The sequence below is a fragment of the Onychostruthus taczanowskii genome, unplaced genomic scaffold, assembly GCF_017590055.1.
Source record: "Onychostruthus taczanowskii isolate IOZ18803 unplaced genomic scaffold, ASM1759005v1 scaffold9, whole genome shotgun sequence".
NCBI lineage: Eukaryota > Metazoa > Chordata > Aves > Passeriformes > Passeridae > Onychostruthus > Onychostruthus taczanowskii.
Window position 1 is genome coordinate 12,342,086 of NW_024506993.1, and position 27,352 is coordinate 12,369,437.

General features: G+C 39.1%; 2 protein-coding genes across 3 annotated transcripts in view; both read left to right on the plus strand.

Annotated features, from left to right (window-relative positions):
- The first annotated feature begins 3,438 nt into the window (after positions 1 to 3,438).
- HESX1 (HESX homeobox 1) overlaps positions 3,439 to 27,352 on the plus strand; it is a 41,548-nt gene continuing 17,634 nt past the window's right edge. The window contains exons 1-7 of one of the 2 annotated variants that reach the window (XM_041425702.1): positions 3,439 to 3,559; positions 4,232 to 4,478; positions 4,562 to 4,791; positions 5,103 to 5,204; positions 6,114 to 6,279; positions 7,131 to 7,285; positions 18,344 to 18,365. In XM_041425702.1, the coding sequence (XP_041281636.1) occupies positions 4,277 to 4,478; positions 4,562 to 4,791; positions 5,103 to 5,204; positions 6,114 to 6,212 (633 nt within the window). In that variant the 5' untranslated portion in view covers positions 3,439 to 3,559; positions 4,232 to 4,276 and the 3' untranslated portion in view covers positions 6,213 to 6,279; positions 7,131 to 7,285; positions 18,344 to 18,365. Of the gene's footprint in view, positions 3,560 to 4,231; positions 4,479 to 4,561; positions 4,792 to 5,102; positions 5,205 to 6,113; positions 6,280 to 7,130; positions 7,286 to 18,343; positions 18,366 to 27,352 lie in introns of those variants that run through there. The other variant, XM_041425703.1, reaches the window with a different exon arrangement.
- Positions 18,953 to 27,352, plus strand: part of IL17RD (interleukin 17 receptor D) — a 43,811-nt gene continuing 35,411 nt past the window's right edge. Inside the window, exon 1 of the mRNA XM_041425704.1 lies at positions 18,953 to 19,242. Coding sequence (XP_041281638.1) covers positions 19,117 to 19,242 — 126 coding nt within the window. The 5' untranslated portion in view covers positions 18,953 to 19,116. The remainder of the gene's footprint in view (positions 19,243 to 27,352) is intronic.

Consider the following 27,352-nt stretch of genomic DNA (forward strand, 5'->3'; position numbering starts at 1 on the left):
GGGAGCGCAGCGGGGCAGCCCGGCCGCGTCCCCGCTGAGCTGGCTGCCCGGCAGTGCGGGTCACGGCTGCCAAGGAAATTGTCCTCCCAGCCCTGTCTGTGCTCCGGTGGTGGTTGTCGTCTCCTCACAGACAATTACCGTGAGGGCCGCTCCACAGCAAGGGAGCGCTGCTGGGTCCCGGCCGTTCTGGAGCATCTTTGGCACTCTTGCCACGTTATCTGGAGCATCCCTTTTGGCAAGTCTGTTATCCCTGACATGTTTATGGGCCCCAAGTGGAGGCCAGTCACTTCTGTGCTTGCAGTGAGATCACAAAGAGGTCTTAAGCTGAGACAGGAGAAATTTTGATTAGATATTAAAAAATAGCATCTCTGCTCTCTTAGACTGAATAGTTGTGGTACCATAGGTTGGTGGCAAATTTGAAATACTTAAAACTACTGTGAGGGCTTACTGAAATCAAAACGGGTCATTTATTTGACTTGTGAACTGGTTCAGCTTGAAATTACTTAGAATTGTAGAATCCTTAAGGTTAGAGAAGACCTCTAAAACCATAGAGTCTAACCATTAATCCAGCAGCCCACGTTCACCACTAACCATGTGCCCAAGTGCCACATCCTCACATCTGAACACTTCCAGGGATGGGGATTGTCAGTGCCACCCTGCCCATGGAGAAACTTTTCCCAATATCCAATCTAAACGTTTCCTGGAACAGCTGGAGGCTGTTTCCTCTGGTCCTGTCACTTGTTACCTGGGAGATGAGACTGACCCCACCTGGCTACAACCTCCTTTCAGGTAGTTTTAGAGAGCAAGACGTAGTAGAATTGATGATAGTTTTTAGCTGGGAAAAAAGAAAAAAAAAAAAGGAGAAAAAAAAGCCATTCCCTTGTTGGTTTTGCCTTTTTGGGACCAGGTGAACTTAGACTAAAACCAGATTAGAAAGTACATGAAGTCATTCAGCAGAGCAAATGATTAATGATTGTGCAGTCTTGCTATGAGGCCATTGTTTATGTTGTATCAGGTTATGATTTACCATCAAAAGCAGATAAAGGACAGAGTGGTGTATTAAATTGCAAACAATTAAAGATTTTTGAGGTGGCTTTTGTTTGTTTGTTGGTTTGGGTTTTTTGGTGGGTGGGGTTTTTTGTTTTTTTTTTTTTTTTTCTGTTGTGTTGTTTTGGTTTTCCCTGTAGGGAGTGGTGAAGAAACTTCCAAGTTAATACTGTTCAGTCAATTAATTTGCCAGCTCAGCTGGTGACTCACCTGACTGAAGCAAGTCACAGCACCTCTCCCTTTCCCTGTCAATAAGGGTAATAATTCAGGGTTATCTTACAAGATGTTTTAAAGACTAAATCTTGTATCTGCAGCCATGTGACAGGACATTAACAGTGGTTCATGACCAATAAATAGATGTGCTTTCTGGTTTTGAGTCAGTTAACTTGTGACCAAGCTTTACAGCAGTCTTTACAGCAATAAAAAAATTACTTTGTTTCGTACTGTAAGATCATTTTCCTAGTGGAATTCAGGAAGGTAGTAACTTTAAATGGATTGGGTTTAGTTAGCTTTGTGTCTTTACAGCTATAAGTGGCATCCAAAAGTTTTACTTGAGCTACAAATTGGACTGCAACAAATGTAATAGTAATGAACTGAAGAATCCTTCTGCATCCTCTAATTGTGATTTTAGTGTTACACTGTTTTCAGCACTGTAGACCTTTTGTTAGTGTGTGAGGGGTTTTTTGTTGTCTTTTGGGCTTTTTGATTTGTGGGGTTGAGTTTTTTGTTTGGTTTGGGGGTTTTTTTTGGGCGGGGTTTTTGGTTTTCGTTTGTTATATTTTGTTGTTGTTGTTTTTTCTGCAAAATGTCTGCTAAAAAGCCTTAAAAATGAGGGGAACTAACACGTGGCACTTTGTCAACAGAGAGAAGAGCTGTGAACACCCTTCAGAGGATTCCAGATGTGTGCCCTTATGGAGAGAGCATTTTGCCTCTGCTGGAGGGTGAAAGTAGCTGAGTGGATAAGGTGGGCTTTATTTGCAGTGTTCCCCACTTTTTAACACACTGTTTTTCATACTTTTGCTAGTGACCACCTTGGATTAACCTTGAATTTACCTGCATTCACTTAATCTCCCTGTGTCAAAACAGCTTTTACTTCAACCAAGAAATAGCTAACTGCTTTTGTTTTCTGAATATTTGTGTTACCATTTTGAGGTATTTTAGCTTTAACAAAACTTGGGAATTCTGAATCGGCTTTGAATATAATACTTGTTATTCATGTTAAAAACATATTTGAAAGAGAGCTTTATGCAGCATAACTTCTGAGGTGGTGAAATACTGGGTAAAGAGGTTGTGAAAGGTGAGGTGAAAGGTGAATTTTTGGAGTGTGATAAGTAATGAAGAAAGACAACATATACCATTTATACCCTTTCAAAAAGCTGAAAATGTTGCCCAGGCTCTAGCAAAAGGTGACCCAGCAGTGGGTGAGAAGAGCAAAAGGCAGCAAGAGTAAGAACTGGGCCTTCAGACCAAAGCCCCCAAGAGCTCTCCTGGGGTCTCCTCAGCTGATGCAAACAGCCGGTGGAGGATTCCCATCTCTGAAGAAGGAGAGCTCCATCTCCTAAAGACATGAACTCCACTGTCCCTGGGCAAAAAACAGTGCTGCAAAGTCTGAAAGGGAGATTAGTTTCCTGCCTCATCAAGTTTGTGATGCTGTAAGAGGATTGGATTTGCATATCCAAAGAGCAGTGAGTTTTCCTATTATTGATTACTTAGGATTCCCAACTTAATGTTTGCTGTGTTGCTCTAATTATCCCTACCAAGGTATTTAGTTAAAAGTCAGTAGGTAATTTCAAATGGGTTGCAGGGTAGTATTGGTCAATGCCAATGGGCCAAAGCAATGAAATACAGTTTTCAAGAGAAGGCTTAAGGTCCATAAATGGTGACTGGAGCTCATCTTGCAAGTGAACATTGCAGGTGGATGCATGCTCCTTCAAGATCCATTGAGAAGTGTCCTTGGTAAGATCACTTCTGGAATTGTCACTCTTTTAATAGTTTGGTTTGACAGCAATCTTACTGCACAAAAAAGAGTCAGGTCAGAAGGAGAGGTAACTTTTCCTCCTGAAATAAAAATATTGTGTTCATGTTTGCCTGTTATTTTTGGACAAATCTTGATTTTATAGTGTCTCTACAGAAATTCCTCCTTTTCTTGTCCTGAACCAAAAGCTGTTTTTGAGCATGTGATGTAAACTGCTGTGTGACTGACAGATGAGCTTGAATATAAAAATGTTACAGTCTGTATTTTATTATAATGGATGAAATCAGAATTCTGTCAGATTTTATTACAAAACCTTTATCTCCTTTCTTCCCATTACTTTTTTTTTTTTTTTGGTGTGATTTTAAATGTTGACTCTGTAGGATTTAAATGTACTTCTGTTTGCTATAAACCTACAAGGAGGGAGAGACATCTATGAGAAAAAGGATGTTTTTAAACCTGTAAATTTGAGTGTACTGCTTCTATTCCTTGAAGTTTTGCTTTTATGTAGTGAAGAATTACCAGGAAATTTCACATCTGGTATGTTTCAAAAAGGCTGCAACAAAGTTATTTTAATAAGAAAAATGAATGCATGAATTATTTAAAATAGTTGGTGCAACTGTTCCTATTAACTAATCCAGGCACTTGGAAGGCAATTACACTGAGCTTTGACAACACTGCCAACCCACTGCACAGTGCCTTATGCCAGAAGCTATTGTTGTTTTATTGACCACGTTCACCATTACATATGCATATGAAAAAACAGAGGCATTTTCATCGGGATTACCCTAATAGCATTAAGAGATTATTTTTTAAATTTCCTTGGAAGGAAATTCACTTAAATGAGATTACTTATTACTTGACTGGTTTCCTATCATGCTTCTATGTTTAGGTAAGTGGAGTCCATTAGAGTATGAAGTTTTTTTAAAAACTGATTTTATACATTAATGATTTCAAATAAAAGAGAAGTACTATATTTGTGCACAGCTTCTTTTGAGAAAGTGAAGTCGATGCTCTGGTTAGGAGAGATAACACTTTTTGTCCCCCTTGGTGGCCCCCCTAGCGTCACCATTAGTTGCTAATTACTTGCAAACAAATAAACAATTAACTCCTCGTGCCTCTTGGTGGGAGAGTTTTCATTGACATGCTAAAACTTTCTAATAAAAGATTTTAATTAATGACGTTACAAATCCAACCCCCTTGTCAACGCAGCTATAAGGAGGACTTGTGGAGAAATGCGAGTACAGTACCCCGGCTATGCTGGCTGAGGGCGAAGGCATGGCCGGTCCCTCGCTGTGTGCTGCCTCTCCGGACCGGCACAGGGCGCCCGGCTTTGGAGACAGTAAAACCACACACTGCTCCTTTTCCATTGAGAGTATATTGGGACTGGAGCAGAAAAAAGAAGGCATTGCAGCTGGGAAACCTCACAGACCCTGGATGGATGCGTGCACCAGCTTGGGTAAGTCAGTCTGTTTTGTAACCTTAAAGCTTTTACCCTTTAAAAATACTGGCATGTTTCTACTACAAACCAGTAAATTGAAGCTCTGCTTTTCTTGCTCTTTCTAGTTTTAGGTGATGACAGTAATCCCCATCTGCAAATCCCTGTTGTTTGCTATGAAAATCCATTATTTAATACTAGAAGTGATCCCGTGCAAGAGGAAAACGTTTTGAAATGTGAAAAATATTTTTCAGTCGCTGAAAGACTGTCTTTCAAACGAGAATTGAGCTGGTACAGGGGTAGAAGACCAAGAACTGCATTCACTAGAAACCAGGTAGGGCTTTCCTTAGCATTTAACAAATGAGTAACAATGTAGTTTAGTAAAATGTTGGATGAAACCTCTAACAGCTGATAAAGTTCGGTGTGATACACCTCTGCAGAGAGAAATGTAATCAGGAACTAGTGTGAATTAACAGGAATGTTGCTAATTTCAGCAGATCTGTGTTTATGCATGGAATCAGAATTGTGCAAACACTGATCAGAAGTCTCCTGTTGAACAAACTAAGCTGTTATTTTATTTATTTTATGTATTACTGCTATGAACATAGTGTTAACTATTCAACAAGTGTATTTTAATCTCCTCAGATTGAAGTCTTGGAAAATGTTTTTAAAATGAACTCCTACCCTGGCATTGATATTAGAGAAGAGTTAGCTCGCAAATTAGATTTAGATGAAGACAGGATCCAGGTAATTAAAGGTTTCTTTGAATTTTTCTGTAATTCCAGCTATATGTACTCTCTGCTTATGTAGATAAGTAGTTTGACAGCAGTAATGAGAATGTTAATACTCTCAATTTATACCAGTGTATATACATGAGACATGCCTTCAATGATTTGTGAAATGGAAAACACTGAATTCCTTCTGAAATCTAAAGCCTTCCATGGCACTGATGAGGTATTCATCACTATAATATTTCCACAATATCTGCTCTGTTAATCTCTAGTTATTATGTGCAGAACTTGATAATTTCCTTAAAATATTTTTTGTGTTTTGCTTGTCACCATATTTGAAAAATAAATTTGAAACAAGTATGGACATAATTTGTGAGACCACCAGCAGAGCATGGATGTGTTAAACCAGTGTTTGAACCTATGTCTTTATCTGGCCAAAAGCAAAATCTATTCAGGGATGTTAATTATTGATTTCCAGGTAATTCAATGTGACAAGAAGCATACTGTACACATAAGAATTCGGGCTTCACTTTGTTGTTTATCAGGCTTTTGTTGCAAGTATTATATTGGGCTTGATGAGAAACTTGGTGCTGCAAATAGTTAAGAAATAGCACCATAAGACATGTGTGAATTCCAGATGTTCAGGATCTTCCAGGATCTGATCCTGTCACTGAATTTAATATCTCTTTTTATATTAATTACAGTGAAGCTGATCTCATTTTCCAGGTAACCTGGGGATGTTATTTTCTTTGTGGTGATAAAATTACAGGTGCTGTCATCTGCAGATTTTAAATTTATATTGAACTTGCAAACTGCTGTTGTCACACCAAATATTGTCATGCTGTGTGAATACTTTTAAGTTTCAAACATTATTTTGCTTCCACTGCTGTGTTTCTGAAAAGCATCCCTTCTCTTTCCATTTTAGATCTGGTTTCAGAACCGTCGTGCAAAGCTGAAAAGATCACACAGAGAATCTCAGTTTCTAATGGTGAAAAATACTTTCACCTCCAGCCTGCTAGAGTAGAAGGAAGGATGGCTTGCTGTTACAGTACTGCTACAGAAAATGAAGAATTATTCAAAACCTGTATTAAGTAATGATATAGTAATTATGATTTTATGCCCAGATTTGAAAGTTTATTATAATTTTCATTCAAATAAACTGTAAATACTTGAAGTATTATTCTAATCTACTTTTTGGGGAAAAAGTGAACTGTTCCTATATATATTTGAGTAAGTGTTTTCAGAGATTTGAGATATTTTTGCGGTTTAAAACAATGCAAATCCTAGGTTGCACAAGAATTTCAGCTTCTACGAATTACTGCAGATGACTTGACAAGTTTATGGTTTTAAAAAAAGTCTGTTTCAAGTCTGAAATAAACTGTATGCAAAATAGATTTTGCTACAGGAAACACTTTGTCACATTGCAGTTTAAAAAGCTTATTTATAAAAAATATTATAATTTTCATAAAGAAGATAATTTTTAGAAAAAGGTGTCTCCAATGGAAGGACTAATACTCAACTGCCTTCAGTTTTAACAATTGCTCATTTAAAAGAAGCTGACAGTTATCATCTTTTTATGTGATTTTAATTAATTTAAGTTATTTGCCTATTTAATTCTCTAATTTGGTTATCTCCTCTCTTGTCAATATAACTGTTCTAGTTATGGAAGTTGCCCTATTATCTTTTAATGACAGAATTTAGCATTTCATGGGATCAGATCAGTGGGGCCAGACCAGATATCCAGATCATTGCCATTAATTTTAGGGTGTTTAATTCATTTTTATCAAACAGTTCATGAAAGTTAATTATCCTCATATTTGATATTGAACTTGAAGTCAAGGAGAGCCATATATGAAAAAAAAAAAACCCTCAAATCTTTCTTCACAGGCACAATGTAGGGAAACATTTTGAGTAGAGGCTGATGCTGCTCTTTGTTCAGCAGAGCTCTAAGCACTTGCCTCATGTGCTGGTGACCTTCAGTGAGACTCCAGCTGTGTTTCCTGCTCCACATAAATTCTACATTATCTCATGATCAGAGAGTATTGCTCTTCCTTTCTTCATGCTTGTATCCATAGCTGTTGTCCAATAGGATGAAAGGTAAGTTGATAAAATAGGGTGATAGAAAAAATCATTTTATGTAGTCTCATACTAGGAAAAGCTAAAGGGAGGGATGATCTGACAGCCATTACTTAGTATTTTGAATTATAGTTTGAGCTACAAGAGATTAAATAGAAAACATTTCTATATTTTCTGAAGAATATCACTGTAAAACTGCATTACTTTAGAACTGGGTGACAGATATTGGCCCTTCCGTGTTTTTATCTTCTTTAGCTCATTGCCTTCACTTCTATGCAGAATCCTAAAAATCTTGAATTGTTTGGCTTTGCTCCTGGAAATCTTAATTTGATAAAGAAATAACAAACTTTTATCTGCTATTGAAACATTATTTTTTGTGCTTTATTGGATTTGGGAAATAACATTCCTAACTGAACTCTGTTGTACCCTGCATTCCAAAATACTTAAGAGAACCACTAGTAAAGCAATTTAAATTGAGCCAGATCCATTAGGAATAGTTTTTAGAGAAGCTGAAATCTCAATTCAGATACCTGCCTGATCTGGTAAAGGCAAAGACACTATTGGGAATGCATTCTTTTATTTTGTTTTTCTTCACACCTCAAAACGTATATTGCCCAGAGCTTAACCTTATTGCAGGTAATCTGAAACTATTGTCTGCTTTGGTTCTGGAAACAAAGTTTCCAGCAGCAACAGATTAGACTAATCTGTACAGATTGATTGCTTAAGAACCTTACTCTATTATCTGGCAAATACCTAAATACACCTAAAGTCTGCTCTAATGGAACTTGTCTCAAGTGACGGAAGTCTGACAAAGCAATTTAAGAGAAGCAGTAGAATAGTAGCAGAATAATAATAGCACCAGCCCCTGGTATCCTGCTCTCCATTAGCAAATGTTACCAGCAGGATCTTTAGTGTGAGGTACTAGGAGTGTCCCACACAGTGCTAAGGGGAAAAGAATTTAAAAGCAGAGTTGCATTATTTGCTTCATTTGGCTTAGCTTGTTCTTCCCAGAGTAAAGGAATCAGCAAGTCAAAAAAGAGCCTCTCACTTCACATTTATACCTACTTTGGCCAGCATGGGTTTAAATTGTGCCCATCAGTTTCTGAAATACAGCTGGATTTTTTTCTACCATGAAAATTGTTAGTCTGGATTTCACAGGGTCTTTGTCTTGTCGTGGCAATACGCAGGGCTCCCTTGGCAATGCATGTGACAGTTGTGTTTCCTGTGCAGGAGCTGCAGCGGGGGAGGGTCCTGAATGCAGCAGAGGCCACCCTGCATGCTGCAATCCAGCCCTGCTCCAGTTTTGCATGCTTTGCCTTGCAGTGTTTCTCCTTGTCTCTCTGCCCTTCAGAACATGGAAAATCTCAGTCTTTTTTGTTCTAGTTCTGGCTTAAGCTCATGAAACCACAAATTTTGCTTCCAGCCACGTTGCCTTGCTTTGGCTCCAGTGATCATTTGACCCTTGTGATAAGCTGATACATTAACTAAGATGGTGAAGAAAACTGTTCTAGCAAAGAACTCTCTGACTCAAGCTGTCATGTCAACAGCCATGAGCAGGTACAATCAGTACTCTGTCAGGTACTGATACTCTGATACTGGGTCTCTGTCTCTGACTGTAGTGGGGCCTAAATATTCTAGTAGTGTTTTTCTGAGGTAGGTCCACTACCTGTGATCCTAACTGGGATGCTGGGCTGCATAATTTGTTTTAAATTGATGTTCTCTTCATTACTGTCTCCATATTAAATTTTCTCTAACTACAAATTTCAGCAATGCCCAGCATTGTCTAAAAAAGCTGAGCATGTCTGTGGTCCAAAAGCAGATTCATAGTAATTTATACCAAAATGCCAATGTTCCCAAAGTTCTGTTGTGATGTTACTTGAAGCATACATAAATGCATAGTTTAAACTTAAATGTTAGCATCAAAACCTAGATTGAAACAGCATTCATTAAATTGTCATTTAACACTTTGAATTTGCAATTATTTAGTTTGTTGTCAAGTCTGTGCTTACAAATAAATAGCTAGCACACCAGCAAACTACATGTTATGATTTTTGTGGTGTGTGTGGATGCATCTACACCTAATTTTTCTACTTGTTCAAAGTTTTGTATTGGAAATACTTCTGAAGAGATTAAACCTGTGAGTTCTATAATTGTATGTAAGAAGATTAACATTGTGCTCAAAGTGTTATTGGGAGGAAATGTGACTTTAAAAATAATCCAGCATTTTTTATGTGACTGGACTTTAACAGAAGCCTTGTATAAAAGCAGTGTAAAATAATTTGCAAATGCCTTCAGTTTATCTAAGATGAAAATAAGCTTATCCTAAACGATTGAGATCAGCTCTCAGGTTTAACTAACAATCATAAAATTAAGGCTTCCTAGAAATAGGTCGTAAAACAACTCTTTTATTCCATATATTGATTTAGTTTCTGTATTAATTGTTAGATTGATGATCTTTGTCACTTTATTTTAAAGGACTTACATAATTGGATGGGAAATATAAGGTATTTTATTTTTAAAAATACTTTGGAGCTATAGTGATTGACATGAATTATTATTTCATGAACTGTTATTTGTGTAGTGGATTCATCTTGAGTCGAAATCCCATTCTGTTATTTTATATGAGCTATTTATAATATGGATGTATTTGATAATGAAAGAGTAAAAAGACAAAGTATAATAATCATTATATGAGGAGGAGCTGGAGCTTGGGGGACATAAGGATCCCACTGATTGCTTCAAAAGGGGAGCTCTTGTGGTCACAGTGGGCAAACAGGATCGTTGGTGAGGGAGAGGAATCCAGGGCTGCTGAACAGCCTTCAGTTCTACATTCCTTTGTGGAGGAATAGGGCCTGGACTTGTGTGACATGAGGGGAAAGGGATACACAGAAAATCTGGAAACCAGTCTGTCTATTTTGGGCACCCAAAGTTGATACTGGTGGCCAGCAGCATTTTCAGGAGAATCCCAGGAAGAGTGAAGTGTTGCCTTGCATGGCCCAGTGTTACCAATGAAGTTTTGCTTTCTTAGATTAACTAGCAAATTGGAAAATTAATCATGTACTTGTTGAGAGTAGAAGCAGCAATAAATTGGATTTGTTTTAATACCTGTTTTTTTGCAGGACACTGTTTATTAAGCAAGTAAAGTAAGAATATGATCAGAAATGCTTAGGGATGTGTGGGCTTTGGTGTAGCTGGGTGTGATTGCCAATGACTTTCACACCCCTAGGTATGAGTTATATTTGATCACATGGATGTGCTCTGGGGCTGGTATTAGAGTGACAGAATAAGTACTGCATTGCTTCTGCCTTTAAAAATAAAAGGAAAAAAGAGAACAAAAAGCAGTGAAAGGATAGACTTTGCACGTGTGTTTTGATCCATGCTGTGAATCAGTGGGTGTGAAGTCCAGCAAACACAGTATGTTGAGGAATCACACAGGTGCAGGTAGTGCTCTTGATATTAAATTTCAAGCAGGGTCATGTGGCTTGGGATGTTGTAAGGATGTGTATGTGTGACCAGTAAAATTGATACAACACCTAGACTGAAAGAGAAGTAAACATTCCTTCTTTCTGCATATATGTTTGAGGATTTTTTCTCCTAGCTCCTAAGCCAGGTTTTCCTCAGCCACTAGGATAGCCTGAGAACACCATGAGAACACTCTCTTCCTTAATCCTGTGCAATTTGGAGGTAAAAGGACAGAAGTAGGCAGGTGGTAGAAGATAGTCCCCTTCATTAAAAATTATCTATGACATTAGTCTTGTTATTAGTCACTATGAAATTTTGGGACTTTGCAATTTTTAAATTGCATATGTTTCAGACTTGTTATCTCATTGTGACCTTTAAAAAAATATCCATAACCTTGCATCAACTCAATTATTGTACCTTCTTTTTCTCTGATCCTTTCTTGCTCTCTTAGACCCAAATTTTTATTTTACTAGTCCATGACATTTTGCTGCTTCTAAGGTTTTAAGGGCCTGACCACAATTTCTAGATTCTGGGGCATTGTCTTGTCTATATAACCAAATTATGTTTTATGAAATGAAAATGAAAAAAATATATTTTATTCATTGATTTCATACTTTAGAATTTTATTGTATGGATCATAGTAATACTCCAAAATATCTTGGGATTCAGTTTCCATGAATGATGCCATATTAAGGAAATTAAGAAGATAGCAGATAAAGTATTCTGCACTAAAAATCGCTGTTTATTTGGATTTTCCATATAAATTCAGGCTTTAAAGTCATACATTTTGAAATGTTTTAGTCTGTATTTGAACTGCCTGGAAAAGTGCTGGGCTGCTTCTGTCCTCTAGAGGCTGGATTCAGTAATGACAGCCCCACGTGCTGTGGGGATTTAATTCGCCTCTGCAGCGGGGCCGGGGCACGGATGCCCGCGGGGGATTGACTGATCCTGCCAATTACACAATGTTTGTGACCGAATTTATGTTCTGCACACGTACAAGGCCTGATTTTCCAAAGCTCTGAGTGCTCAGTATTGAACAGAACTTAGTGATGCGTGGGTGCTTAATATTTTTGATGCTCTGAACAGGCAACCTTTTAAAATCTTACCTCTAAATGAATTTAGGCTGTTGTTGGGACTCTGTGTCTGTCAGACTTCCCAGCATTGTCAGTTTATGGTAGGAGAATATTTTCACATTCCGAAAAAGAATTCTGAGGAAGAGTTTCTTCACAGAAAGGGTTGTTAAACATCGGGACAGGTTGCCCAGGGAGATGCTGGAATTGCCCTCCCTGGACATGCTCAAGAAAAACCACTGGATGTGGCAATGGTCTGCTTCAGAGTGTGATGGTTGGTCAGAGGCTGAACTCGGTCTTAGAGGTCTTTTCTAAGCTAAATGATTCTGTGAGAGCTTTCAAGAAATTATCCTGCAGTTCTAGAATAATTCAACTCATTATGGTATAAAACGTAGAATGACTTCTACTTCAATATCTACTAATAAAATTCTTCTGTGATAATAAATACAGTGTTGTCAATGCAAATATTTGCCAGGCAAAAAACTTACTGCCACCAGATTTTTAGTTTTCATTGTTTCATCACATTAGAAGGATAAGAAATTATTTTGTGGTGTTTAAACACTGTGCACTTCTTAACCATTCCTATTGCTTTTCAAAGCATTCAGTCAATATTAAAAGAATATTTTAAAATATGATATTATCTATCTGTCACTATTCAAATATTTGTAGGATTCTCTGACTTCACAGTAGCATCCCATTGTGTGCTATGGGATGTGATCTGACAACATTCCTGTCGTTTGCTCTAATTTATTTTGGCAGAGAAAGGAAGTCAGAGGGAAGCATTCTCAGGAAGCATCAGCACCGCCCTTAGAATGCTGAGACTTCTGTAAAATTTAAGTTGGTTACATGGAAAATCTTTTCTTGGGGATGTTTTTGTTTAAATTAAAAAAACTGATCCAGTCTTTTCCTTCTTTCCTCTGTAAACATACAATCCTGGGCAGTTACTTTTATCATAATGTATGGTTTAGGAGGACTGGTGTTTTCAGTGGTTGCTACTATTATAATCTAATTAGAAGGAATAATTTTAATCTATTGTAGTTTACCATATTTACAGACTTTAACTTTCCATGGAATCCTAACAAATCTTGTTCACTGCATTTCAGTCTGTTATTATCTGCATATTTATCTTACTCTTTCCAAAAATAAGCAGCTAACTCAATCCTGATATCCAACTGCTTCAAATTTGTGTTTTAAAATAATATGCCAGAATATAGAGAAAAAGAACTGTGATTTTGTTTGTTGGAGAGGTAGAGCTGCCAGCAACAATTGTCATTCCTAATAGGGCCCTTCCTCTGGTTTTTTTAGCCCAGTCATGTAGAATTGCTATGCATTCTTTTGTAAATCTGTTATAAAGTGTTCTAAAATTACACTGAAATATTTTGGGCAATATTTATCATATAAACAACAACAAAAAAAAAAAAAGGCAATTTCCATATGCCTCCAGCCTTTGTATTTTCTCTTGTTTGTGTATTTCCCCTTGTGGGAGTAGAATGATGTGCTATTGACAAAGGGCTTTCCAATCTTTTTCCACACTGGTTGCACAATAGTCAGACTTTTTAAAATTCTTCCAGTCATGTTTCTATTGTTCTGCAGTGGTATCTGTTACAAGTGTCTCTATGCATTTTAATTGCAAAAAAAATTTCAGAACATTTTCTTTAGCCTTAATTACCCTTAGCTTTTGGCCTCAAATAACAAATGATGTCATCCCAAAGTGCTTGAGCAAATAGCTCTCCCTCAGTTAAATGGGAAAGGGTTTAAGGCAGGTTATGCTCAGTGAGGGGTCCCTTAGTGTGCTAGGATTAATTTTGCAGACATTGCCACAGGATGCTGTTGAATTGCACAATGGACTATTAAATCAGGTTAGGGTTGTTCTCCCTCCCCCGTATTTCCCTGCAGAAGGAAAATGACAGGCTGTCTGCATGGGAAGCATTGTGCTGCAATAAGAAAGGGTTGAGAGTAGAATTAAAACTGGGAACTTTTCTAAAGACGTTACTTCATTATAATTTCTGGCATTTATTCAAATTGCATTGTGAGGATCTTGGTTTGCATTTTTAATAGCTGTTTGAGATAAAATTTCTATATTATAGAAATACATTATTTTAAAATTGAACCTTACAAATTATTCACTTGTTGTTAAAGAATAAAACATAGATAACTTTGGGGATACAGTTGTTGGTTCAGAATAATTTCAGATCAACAGAATTTTTCTTGAAAAATGACTCATCCATTCAATTTTTAATATTCTTTGCATCATAAATCTACTCTTCTTTAAAAGTGCAGTTTCATATTACCCCTAATCCAGTGTAAAAGAAGACTGCTGCTGAAAGATGCAGTCCTGCCTTGCTCCCTCAGAAACAACATGTGGCCACAGGCTGAGTCACTTTGGTATGCTTTTGGAGCAGGGAGGAGTGTGCTTGGTGGCACATCACTAAGTTGAATAATCTTAGAGAACTTTATTATATTCATATGTATAAACAGATACAAAACTAAACAGAAATACTGAAAGTAGACATTTGACTACAAACATTTTCTGACAGTAGAAGAAGGAGGCGTCTATACAATACAGGGAACTGTGAGGTCTGGGGAGGGGTAACGTTATATGAAGATTGGCATCCATGGATCACTGACAAATTGTTAATTTGATGGTGGTCAGAAGTAATTTTCATATAATAGCTGTTTGGTTTAGTTCAGTCATTTCCTTTTCACCATAACATACTCCTACATCTGATGCTGACTTGAGCCTCTAGGAATATAGGACTTAAACTCCTCTGGTCATTAAGTGCAATTTCCTGTAGAAGAGATTAAGTCATCCAGAAAGGTCACAAGACCATTCACTCCCTTCTCTCTGAACTCTACAAGCCTCAAAACATCCCTAAATATCTGCATATATATTTTTGAGAAAAATCTCAAACATGACAGACAGACTTGAGATTTTTGAGAAAAATCTCAAACATGACACTGTGACAAAAAAAGTGAGCAGGAGTGAAACATCCCTGCTGGTACACTCGGGGATTCTGGAAGGTCTGGCTTAGGCAGCAGGGAGGACTGGATGCTCAGTTTCAGGACCTGTTGCAAAGCAGCTGGATATAGAAATGGCTGGCAGTGTCAAAGTAGAATTCATGCATCCAATTCCACTTTCCCATCTGGACACAGCAGCAGCTACTCCAGAAGTGCCAGTAAATGTGTGACCACAGTGGGAGGCAGCTGCTGCCAGGACAGCCTGCTGGGTGCTCTTTGCCACTGCTGAGAGAGAAGCAGCCACTGGAGGGGAGCTGTTCTGGAGGCTCTCACCCACTGGTACTGCCTGGATGACCCCAGCAAGTGGAGTATGTCTCTAGAGAAAGCAGCAAATTAAAACCAAAGAATGCTACACACAGGGGTATTTTCCTGTCTTATTGAGGCACAGGGTCTTTCCTGACTCCAAATCTAATTATTGGTTTAGCCCAGAGCATGTGTGCAAGACATAAAAGCAGGCATCTTTATGACTTGGTGCTTTATTTTCCCCATCTATAAAATGAGACTGGTAATACAGATTTTTCTTTGAGAACTCTGTGTTTCATGAATTTTTGTCACATTTCTCAAGGCACAATGGTTTAACAGTTGCCTTGAACAAGATCAGTATTCATAACAACTGATAGATTTGATTCAAATTTAAATTCAATTTTATGGCTTGACATTGTTTTCTTATCAGTTGGTAACCTTTCACTTGAGCCTGGCCAGATCATTTGAAACTATGGCATGCTATAGTACAGAAGATTCCATGGAAACAGAATTTTTGTGACCCCTGACACAGGTGGAAATTTTCATGCCCTTGCTAGGAGTGTCCACATCCATGTCACACGTGTTAGTTTTGTTCTTAAGCTTTGATCCTGGAGGATGGTTCTTCCTCTGTTTTATGCTCTGTGCTCATCCCATAGATAAACCATCCCAATGGAAGTGGGACAATTTCATGTAAATGGGTACTTTCAAAAGATCTGATTTTCTGTCTTCAGGTATCTTGTGGATAAAGCTCCAGAAGATCCTCACTTGGAGAGATTTCTGTTCTGGGATCTCTTTTAGCACATTGTCTGCTTGGTTCACTGCATCTGGTGCTCCTTTCCTAACAGTGGGCAGTGTCTGTCTGTAACAGGAGTTATTGGCTAATTGCAATATTGTGATATTGCAATAGTAATATTGTCTGACTTAGCTGAATATTCTGCAAGCCTGATGCATGGTTTTTGCCCCAAAGGGAGCTGTTTGAATGATTTCTTTTGCAGTTAAGGTCAGTCTCTCTTGGGACAAAATTCATTGCTAGAAATATGAACTATGGATGGAGCATAAGTTCAAGAATGAATTTTCTGTGAGCAATATAAAGATTTTGTAGGCATTTTTAACCATATTACTGCAAATTTTTGGTTTTGAGTTTTCATGTTTTTATAGGAATTGCTGAGTTCTCACTGTATCCTCCATCTGGGAACAGCTGGTCGGAAAGGAGAAGGGAAAAAAACCCCCAGATTTTTAGCTTTAAGCAAGACGGGAGAGTGGCTACCAAAAGCAGCTGTAGAATGCAGGATATTGATATCCATGACTTTTGGATATTATGCATTCTATACTACTCAGAAACAAGAGACAGTTGTAAAAAGGACACAAGAACCTACAGACAAGCAGAGTCCCCACAGCCACTTCTGCCCTTCCATGAGCTTGCAGCAGTTTGGAGACTCCAGTTAGAAACATTAACTGCAGTCATTCGATTCCTGTCTCTGCACTACTGTTTTCCACCAAAGAATTCAGTGGAAATTATTATAAAAGGATCCAAAGCAATGCAATACTTCTGTATTCACCCAGAGTTCTCACAAGATAGGTTGGACATGGTGGCAGCATGGAGGAATTGTTTTTCAGATGTGTCATTTTGTTATTAGTTTGGGCTGAACTGTTGGGAAGGAAGCATCAATGCTGGTTTTGTCAGATGGCATCTTTGCTTTGTGCTGCTAGGTTTGAGCTCTCAGTTAATATGACCAATCATTTTGCTGCCTTCTGGATACTGCCAGGGTAACCAGTGGCAGCTGTGAGTTCTTCAGGTGTTCTGTTAGCAAGGCTTTGGCACTAATCGTTGCGTGTCCTTGTTAAAAACATCATAGGCTAATGCATCAATAGCTCAGATAATGCTAATTTTGTCTTCACTTAAAAATTACAGCTTCTCCAGCAGTCTAGATCTCAGTTAACAGAAACAGCCAAACCATTTTCCCCATGTTTTAGAAGATTTAATTGCAGATCTATGGCATTATGTTCAACAGGGAATCCTTGCTTGTCATGGGTGGTTAGGGGAAGCAGAGGTATTTACTGACCTGCAAATGAACTGTACATATGCCTTCCTTTCTTTAGCCATGATGCTGTGGTATTTTATGTCCTTTCTAATTCATTCAAACATAAAAGGACTAGTTATTTACAGGTTTTATGCAGCCTGACTTGATTAAAAATAAAAATGCTTATATAGTTTTGAAGCTTGTTAGATCACTTCTGAGTAATGCAAGGAGAAAGTAAAGCAGGAATACCCAGGCAGAAGTGTGTGGTGTACAGTGAGAAAAGGTGCTAAACTTCCATTCTGGCCTGGACGTACCTGACCATCAAAAACAGTGGAATTCCACCAAGAGACTTAATATTATTTTTCAGAATTCCAGCCTGGAGGGGCAATGGAGATCAAAAGTAACAACCTTTTGATCTCAGAGCAGCAAAGATCTATGGCCTAATCTTCAATTTTTGCTAACAAATATGTTCAGTGTAAAAAAATTAATTTCTGTTCATATCACAATGGAGAGCAATAGCTATCCTAAAGTCACAAACCTATTTTCAAAGGTAACTCTGAGTGCCAGGGCTGTGATCCATCAACTTAAACAAACAATTTAAGAAAGCTTTATCATATTATTTTCACCAGTAGTCACAAAGGATGGAAAACCTGTGATTTGTGTGAAACCAATAGTAGTTAAAAATTACCAGCTGGTCATGTTTCCTTTCAACTGATTGCCTTAGTGGTGGTTTTACATACTGTTTTAATCCAAACTGTAATGTCTTTTATAAAATACTGATGGGTTTGTCTATTCCATTAGGATGATGTTTTTGTCCAAGATCAACCATAGCAAACAGAATGTACTAAAATCAAGGTTTTCAAAATAACTGGAGTTAAGTGATATGTAAAAGTGATGTATGACAAGGCCCTGGGCTGTCCCATCTAAAACTGAAGTTGGGGCTACTTTGAGCAGAGGGTTAGGCCTAGTGACCCCTGAGGACTATTCCAAGTTCAATCATCCTGTGCCTTGGAGAAGCCTTGGGCTGCTCTGTCTTTTATATGACTTTGAGACAAAGGGGAGGAAATGAATGTAATTTACTGATATATTAGACCACCTTGCATTTGATATTTATCAGAAATGTGATTTTATTTTAAAGAAAAGTATTTTCATCAAAGCATGTAATATCAGAATTAATTCCAGTTGAAAAAGTTGAAATATGTATTGCCACGTATGACTTCCGTTGCATTTTCAGCAACTGAAAATTTTATGATCTATTCTTCCAGCTTGTCTTCCTTAATTAAAGAGGAATTAAAGAGTAGCTGTGGGAGCTGGTGTTGTTTAGCCTGGAGGAGGCTTAAAGGCGACCTTATCACCCTCTACAGCTACCTGAAAGGAGGTTGTAGCCCGTGGGGTCTCTTCTCCCAGGCAGTAACAGGACAAGAAGGACACAGCCTTAAATTGTGCCAGGGGAGGGTGAGGTTGGACACTGGGAGGAATTTCTTCCCAGTAACGGTGACTTGGGAATGGACTGCCCTGGGAGATGGAAGAGTCACTGTCCCTTGAAAGTTTTAAGGAAAGATTGGACGTGGCATTTGATGATCTCAGAGGTGTTTTCCAACCTAATTGATTCTGTAAAGGATGAAATAATGTCAAAGAGCTATGACTGGTCTTCCTTGGTACCTCTGTTCCTTGCAATGCAGCGAGTGGATCAGGAATGTGGTACCGCAGCACGGAACGAAGATGGGAATTCGGCCCGGTACTGGCTTGAAGGCAGCAGCCGGCCGGTGTCCCGGGGAGCGGGGGGGCTCCCCGGGAAGGGAAGAGAAAGGTGCAAAGCGAAGCAGCCGGAAGGGATTCTGCTCCCTCCCATTGTTGCCGTTCGCAAGGACTGCGCGGGGCGGGGGCGGCGGGGCCGGGGCTCGGGCGAACCCCCCGCCCCCGGGCCGGGCGCGCATGCACACACCGCCGCAGAGTCGGACACCCGGACAGACCGACACACCGGCACGCACCCGGCGGCAGCAGCGCCGCCCCCGCCCCGCCGGGCTCGCTGCGGACCATGGCACCGGGGCTGCAGCTCGGCTCCTTCCTCCTCGCCCTCGCCGCCTGCCTCGGCGGTGCCCGGCTCGCTGCAGGGGCAGCCGGCGGCAGGAGGGGCCCGGCGGCCGATGCGTGCGCAGGGAGGGTGAGTGGAGCGGAGCGGAGCGGTGCTGCCGGCTCCCCTCACAGGCAGCGCGGCGGGCACGGGGCTCTCGCAAGGCGCGGGCGCTGCGCGGGGTTCCGCGGGTGCAGCCGCTCCGGCCCTGCGGGAAGGAGGGAGGAAGAGAGGGAGCGGCTGCCCTGGGGACACTTCTGCAGCAAATAGCGCTGCCCCGGGGCTCTGCATCTGGAAGTTAATTGCGGTCGGGAGAGAGGGTGGCATTTCCCGGCAAGGGATATTTATGGGTTTCTCGCCGAGGGGAGAGGCGGCTCGTAGCCGGCGAGTGTGAAGAAGTCACTCAACAGGTCCTTTACCACCAGCGCTCTCCACTTCCCCGAGCCGACCTGGATAAAAGCGATCGCTGGGGCTTTGTTATTTTAATGATTCGAGGCCGGCTTGGGGTCTTAGCTCCGGGCCTGATCATTATACAGAGGATGTAGGAAATTTACGGGAGGGGGAAGAGGGGAGGAAGGTGATAAACGTTTTGTTACTGGTCTTTGCCTTTTGTTCCCGTTTCTGGTGTGTTTTGCTGTCAGACTTTTCTCGATTGCTTTTCATATTCTTTTTCCTTTAAATTTTTTTTTAAAATATACTTTTAATAACTTTTGAGTTGTGTGTTTTGGTTCGTTCCTTTCCTTTCTCCTGATGGCTGGTTACAGGTTTAGTTGAAGCGTGGTGATCCGGGAGCACTGGAGGGAACACAACTGACTTTCATTGCTTTTCCTTTTTGTTAGACTGTCACTAAGGATTTTCTTGGTTTCAGATCAGATCCTTTGAGAACGTTGCTGCAACACAGAGTTCAGAAGTTTGTAGGGCATAGTTTAGAAAGGCGAAAGCATCGGGAAATATGTAAAAGGAGAGTGTGAAAAAACAAACTTCAAACCCTGATAAAGCTTAAGATCTAAACCTTTGTGTTGGATGGAACAGTTACAGGTTTAGTCTCCCCTGTTTGGTCTTTTTAGCAGAAATGGCAATAAAATTTTTTGGCCCATTACGTCTATTGTGTGTTTCACCAGACATGGGCAGGGTACTCAGCAGGCTCATAACACCACTCTATATTAGTGTCAAGTTTTGTATCTTCTGTTAAGTAAATTATAACTGTTAGAAGTCATAGTACTTGACTTGTAATACACTTGAATTAATGTATATTGTATAGAAATATGCAGATGCAGTTTGTTGTGGATTTATTTTTTTTGCTTACATAATGTCATTGTGTGTGTCAAACGGGAATCTATCACAATGTAATTATTTTAATACAATGATTTTGACAGACTTTTAAATCGACAAAACTTACATTCTTTCCAATTAGCATAAACTCCCCCTGCTTTGTCTTTATTGCTCACAACTAAAGTACCATTTAAGCTTTTAAAATATTTGTACTAGTTTCTGGTTTTATTGTATTTTCAGCTTCAAGTTCAGACTTCCCTGGCCAATTTATTAGATACCTTGTCTGATTGTGTGGTTATAATTTTGTGGTCTGATTTTGCAATGCCACCCTTGCACATGATTGCCTCTGTACTGCAGGCAAGGCAGCATTTATTAGAGTAATGACTGCAGGATGGTACCCATTGTCTCAGTTATGTGGTATTTATCTTGGGCTGCATGTAAGTTTTGAGTAGACTTGACATGCTATTAAATGACTGATGGCCCCTCTAACACATTGTCTGCTCTGGAGCAGGGCTGCCTTTGAAGTAGTACCCTGTAGGAAGTAAAGAGACTATTTGCTCTATTAAAATTCCTTGGTATTTCCTCTGTTTAACCACAGGCCACTTCCCCTCTGCCACTCTAAACACTGCAGGGACACTGACTGATTGAAAAGACACAAGCCCTAAGTAATTGTATCCTATTCAAATAGTTATTCTTATTGCAGGTTATTTATAAGTAGTGTCTAATTAATGTATGTTAAGGGCATGAATAAATCTTAACATTTTATATAGAGAAAGTAAAAACGTCTAGTTTGCATTAAATTGCAAAATTGCATAAAAGTGGTTGAATTGAGGTAATTCTCAAGGGCATAAATAATCTAAAAGTATATAATTTAACTTTTAATGGTTGTTAAAGGAGAAATAAAATGTAGCTGGCTGGGTTTGTATGTGCATTGAGATACATGCACATTGGGTATTTTCTTCTGCTAAAATTGTAAATGTGGGTTGCAGTTCCCTATGGTGAATCTTTTTTTCATCATTTGAGTATTATTTTTGAGAATCTGTGATCCATTTTTCTCCATACACAGTGTTAATTTACATACATGCACAAGTAATGCACAAGTATCTTTCACTGTACAAAACACAGTTTTAAGTATCCTCAATATTTTGTAGCAGTAAAAAACTGACTTAATGAGAGCATATTTCTGGACTATGGTTAAAAGAATTTGACAAGGAAGTATTTGTTGGCTTTATTCATAGCTCCTGCAACTATTAATATCTAATGTTTTCAAAACTAAAAACTAAATCACGTTCTAGAAGTGTTTTTTTGTTTGTTTTACAACTTCCATCACAAAATATATTTATAACCTGTATTATACATCTTCTCTGGTAATACACTGGCATTTGTCTTACAAACTCTACATGTGTGTAGCAGGAAAGCAATTAATACCAGGACAAGTAACTTAACATTACTGTGGCTAAGAATTATCAGATTTCAGTGCGTTCAGGATTGTAGAATTTGGATTGATTTTGCTTGGTGTAGGATTCCTTTCATTGATGTTTAATAGGAATTTTGATGTATTCCAACACTTAATATTATTTCACATTAGGGTAGACGTTTGCTTAAAGTAGAATAGCATTGCAAAGTAGTTTTCCATGTGGATGATCTTAAGACCTCATATGCATACCTTTATCCAGAATAAAAGTAGTTCAGAGAAGGGCCTGTTTTAATCTGGAGTAAGTGTGTCCACATGGGGAGCTATTCTGGAAAAGTAGACCCTGAATTTTTCTCATGCTATAAACAAGCCATGAGGTGCACAGAGAAGACAGATGTGTGATCTGAGGATGATTTGAATATATTTCAGATTCATTTATTTGGTGTTAAACACATGAGCAACTTTACTCTCAAGTTGTTTTGTAGATTCTAATGGGACTACGCACATGAGTAATTTTTTTTCATATGTTTAATTCCTCTGAAGATCCTGGCATTAAGTTGTGCTCAGTATAAAGTTTAAATTTAATGTGACTGTATGATGAGGAAGAATAAATAATCCAGCATTTACCAACCTTCCCCTCGTTGTTAGCAGAGAGTTGTACCTTCCTTTGCTCTGCTAAGCAAAGCTGCTCAGGCAGACTGGAGGGCTCTGTTCCCATGCATTCTCCCTGAAACTCCCTGTGTCCCCTTCTGTGCTCTTTATGTAAGGAACTTTCTGTTTTCTTTTCACTTCAGAGCAGAGACACTGAAGATTTCCTACTGTTCACTATTGGGAGCTCTGCCTGCTTCATTATTCTTTAGGCTCATGCTGCTGTGTCCCTACATTTATCTCCTCAAGCATTCCAAAGTACACTTCTACTTCTCCACAGTTAGGAATCTACCAAGCACAGAGCTAGGTCATACAGAAATACTTTTCCCATCTGAGGACATGTTTTGGGAAATTTATTTTGGAGGAAAAACACCCTGTAAAATGGTAAGAAATTACCGAAGTTTAAATTTCTCCCTTCTATTTCATGTTATTTTCCAACAGTTAAAAAACCCAGATGTAAATACTCTTGCAGAGTATTTAAAAATTTTAAAAGGTATTAGGCAGAAGACAGACCTAAGCTGGAGCATGGTGGAAGGTGTTCATGTTTGCCATCAGGGTGTTCTTTAATCTATAGACAGTTCCAGAGCTGCTTTAAAGCTTTGCAGACCAGATGCCAGCAGTTCCCTGTCTGCCATTTTTGGGGAATTTTTAGAATCAATAGATTTCTCTCCCTGGCATCCAGAACAATGCTATAGCATTTCAGAATTGATGAAATGTGTCACTTAAAGCTTCCTGTGTACTGTGATTAGATACAATGCAACATGTTGAGTGCAAGGCTTTGCAGGCATGGTCAGTCATGCAGGTAGGCATCTGTATCACTTTTGTTTAAATCAGAGTTTGGCTTCAGGGTCCCTCCAGGGTTTGTTTTGGGGTTTTCCTTTGAATTTCATTTATTGAATAATGTAGCAGAGAAAAAGACCCCATTCCTACCGTAGTGTCAAAAAGTGTTGATGACAATCTGCCTATTTAAATGATTTAAAAAATGCACAAAGTAGCATAAATATGTTCATGTTTAAAGTCACAGTTGACTCCTCAGGAGCTGTGAGGCTCTGCAGTTTAATGCTGTGTTTTCAGAATGAGCATTCAAATGCATGACCTAGAGGAAAAAGTATGGAAACATATGTTTCTGTAATTGAAACTAACTCTCCATATTAACAATGAAATTGTGTATTTCCAACAAAAATGTGCATTTCCTTATGTGTTTGCGTAAAACTGGGCAATCTGAATATGATAATTCATCAGCTGTTGACTTAACAGGGTTTCTGCAGTTGAAGTCACTTGGGACTGTTCAGATTTGATTGATTTCCTCTCTAGAATGTGTCCCTTAACTCCACTCCAAATCTGCTTTTCAGTAAGTACAAGTATAGAAACTGCTGGAGCAGACTTGTTAATTTAAACTCTTGAGACATTTATTTAAGAGCAAGTTGTGCTTTAACAGATTAATACTTTATAGTCCACGGGTGAAAGGATGTTAAGCTGTCATGATTAGATGATACTAGCTTTTCTTTAGTTAATTACTTGGCAATGTTAATATAACATGGATGTTACTTACTTAAAACTGCAACATTTAAAGGGTGTTTAATAAGGACCGGCTGTCCAGCAGATCAGTCTAAAGATGATGAAACAAAGCTTTGATGTGAGCTTGCCTGCTTAATTATGCTCAAAGGCTGAATTTTACCCATAAATTTACCATGTGTTTTTAAAAGCAAACAACAGGAGTGTGAAGTATTCCTGCAGAACTGTTAAGTTTGAATGACATTTTTAGTTTTTAAAAGTAATTTTTTTTCAAGTATATTGCTTTGATTTTGTATTTACTGCTACCAGTATAATGAGGTGGATCTGAAATACAATTTTTCTAAAAGTTTAGGTTAGTGCCGATGTTCCTATAGCAGTTTTTACATTGTTTTTTTTTTTTATATTTAAAAATTAATATTATGTATTAATACATCACAGCTAGGAAAAACCACATAAAAGTAGTATGAGATACTGAATGCTTATTTTTATATCCTTATCTCTATATGAATTGTAAAAAAGGATTGAATGGAAGTTTAAGTTACAGTAACCTAAAATAATGTTAGGTTAGTACATCTGAAGTACTTTGGGATTTAGGTTATGGTAATGTGAGACTTGATTTAAGGGTCAAAATTTAAGTGCAGACTTGAAAAAGCATTTTATCCTCTCATGTATATAGTATTTTATAATTGTTTCACTGTCCTCCCCAGATCTCCTCAAAAGGAGTGGCACATCCTGACACCCAATATTTTATGTGATTTTATCATAAAAACTTTGACCAGATATATATATATATATATATATATACACACACTTAGTACAGTAGTAAATACAGGCATATGCCAGTAATGGATAGGTTCATTGCAATATTCATACAACAGAAACACAGGTATTATCACTCTGGTTAGCCAAAATTCTGCCAGCCAAACTAGGATATAAATGTGTATTTTAACATGTCTCCACTTGTTTTTCTTAGTAAATTGTACTTTGAGTGTCATGTCCAAGACACCATTTGTGGATTTTAAAGGTACATTGTTCTCCTGTCACCTCTCATCTCTGCATGGTAGATTCCAGGAGTGTGAGGAAAGTCAAATGTGCATGTTGGGGTTTGTTCTCCCAAAGTTTGATTTGGTTATTAAAAATAATTAAAGCTGGGATTAGAGTTTTATCAGGCATCAGCACATGTTCCAGGAGATATTGTATTCTCTGAAATTCTCTCATTTGAAGGCTATTACAATATCGTGTCGCTATTGGCTTTGAAGAATTGTTCCAGACATTCTATTTTTATTTTTCCTTCTTGGGCTATTATTCAGCAAGACAGTAAATCTGCTTTTGGGGTGCATCAGTCATACTCCAACGAGCCCAAATAAATGTGGGAGGTAGCTTTGTCCTGGGAGACTCCATGCTACATCAGCTATCATACCTGAAAGCATAAACTCTGAGATGTGCGTTCTGGTTGATTCGGGAGACCCGGAACTGTGTGTCTGTGACCGATCCGAGTCAAGTCTGTTCCTCTCGGTGCTGTGCCAGCCCTCGGCCGTGCCTGCCGAGCGCTGCCCCCTGCGCTGCCTGATGCAGCCTCTGAGCGGCCGCGGTCTGTCCTTTCCTCCTGTCCGTGGCTCTGTCCCTCCCTCCTGCCCCGGCCCGCGGCTCTGTCTGTCCCTCCTGCCCGGAGGTCTGTCTGTCCCTCCTGCCCGAGGCTCTGTCCGTCCCTCCTGCCCGGAGGTCTGTCTGTCCTTGCCCGGGGCTCTGTCCCTCCCTGCTGCCCAGGCCCTCCTCCGCAGCGGAGCTGCCGGGGCCTGCGGGCTCTCGGCGGGCACTGCTGCTGCAATCTTCCCTTCTGTTTCCTCCAGCCTTTGTGTTCAGAGCGTCTCACGCGGAGGGTTCGAGCTCCCTGGGTGCTGCTCCTGGGTTCCCAGGAGCAATGAGGGGCTGTTCAGGAGCGTGTGGAGTTCCAAGGGCTCCGGGAGTGTGTGTGAGGGCCGGGAGCCGCTGGGAGCGTTACGGCAACTGGACGGCATCGGGCAGCTCTGAGGCTGCTGTGGAGGACGGGCCGGGCCTGCGGAGCTGCCTGGAGCTTCCAAATGATTGATTTGTAATGATCTATAGCCACATCATCCTTTATCTCACAAAGCAGTGTGATAACCAGTTCTGTACCCCCTGCTATATGGCCCTGCTGGATTTTCCTCACGGTTGGTGGGCAGACGTGGATTTTAATTTCTGACCTTGCCTATGTTCCTCACTCTTATATCAGTGGGAGTGACTAGGTATTTCTGATCTTACTTCTGACTACATTCAAATCCAACCAAGCAATCAATGACTTCCCTGACTTTTTTTTGTATACGGCTGTGGGAAAATTCCTGGTTGGCTGGCTATGAATTAATGAAAATCCTTAGAATGCTTCACTAATTATAGCTCCTGTGGCTTTAAAAATGCTATTCCCTTTTTTAATTTGAGAGAGGTCACAGAGGTTTACAGAAACTAAGAAAAGAAAACTTAACATCTGGTTGTGCTCTGTAGATGACTGCTTTTGTGTGAAGAAAAGTTATGGTGTCGCCTCAGCATCAAACACATTCAAGGTGATCCTTTCTAAGAACTCTTGGCAAGAGCCCTCTTTGCTCAAACTGTGTTTTCTAATTAACTTTGCTTTGTATTTTCAAATGGAGGATTTTAGTTCTCCAAACTAAATCCCAAACTCATATTGATGCTTAAAATTCACCCTGCCTTTATAAAATTTGTTTTCTTGAGTTTTGTAATTATAGCGTAATATTTCCATATGTTTTCTAATATGTCCTTTAAAAGTTATGGAATTCCAAGATGAGGAGCTTGCTAGGTTGAATTCTGGTATTTATGAAGGAGAATTTGTTCTGTGTTTGCTTATCTATACTGAAGTTTCAGCTATTTGTATATAAAATACTGAGGAGTAACCTGATTTGTGAAAGTCCCCTTTTTAAAACCTTAATTTTGCAGGCTAAAAGAGATTTTTTTTTTTCCAAATAATGCAGGTTAAAATTACATGTGAAGTAAGTGTAGCTAATGGAAAGCATAATATGAAAATGTATTGATCCAAACAGTTAATCTTCTGAATTTTTAAAATTGTAAGTTATCAGCTGCTCAGTTAAACATATGTAATTCCAGGTGTGAGTGGTCTGGAACCAGAAGGCATCAAAAAAACCACAACTTTAGAAACTTACAACAGTCACATGATCTTTTTATATTAGACAGTGGTTTAAGCAAACTTTAGGCAAACCCTAACCCTCTGTCATCTGCTTGGAGAAACACCCCAATCTGTTTTCCTTTCAAACATGGAAAACTAAGGGATTTCCTTCTGGTTTTATTTGGCTGTTTTGCTTA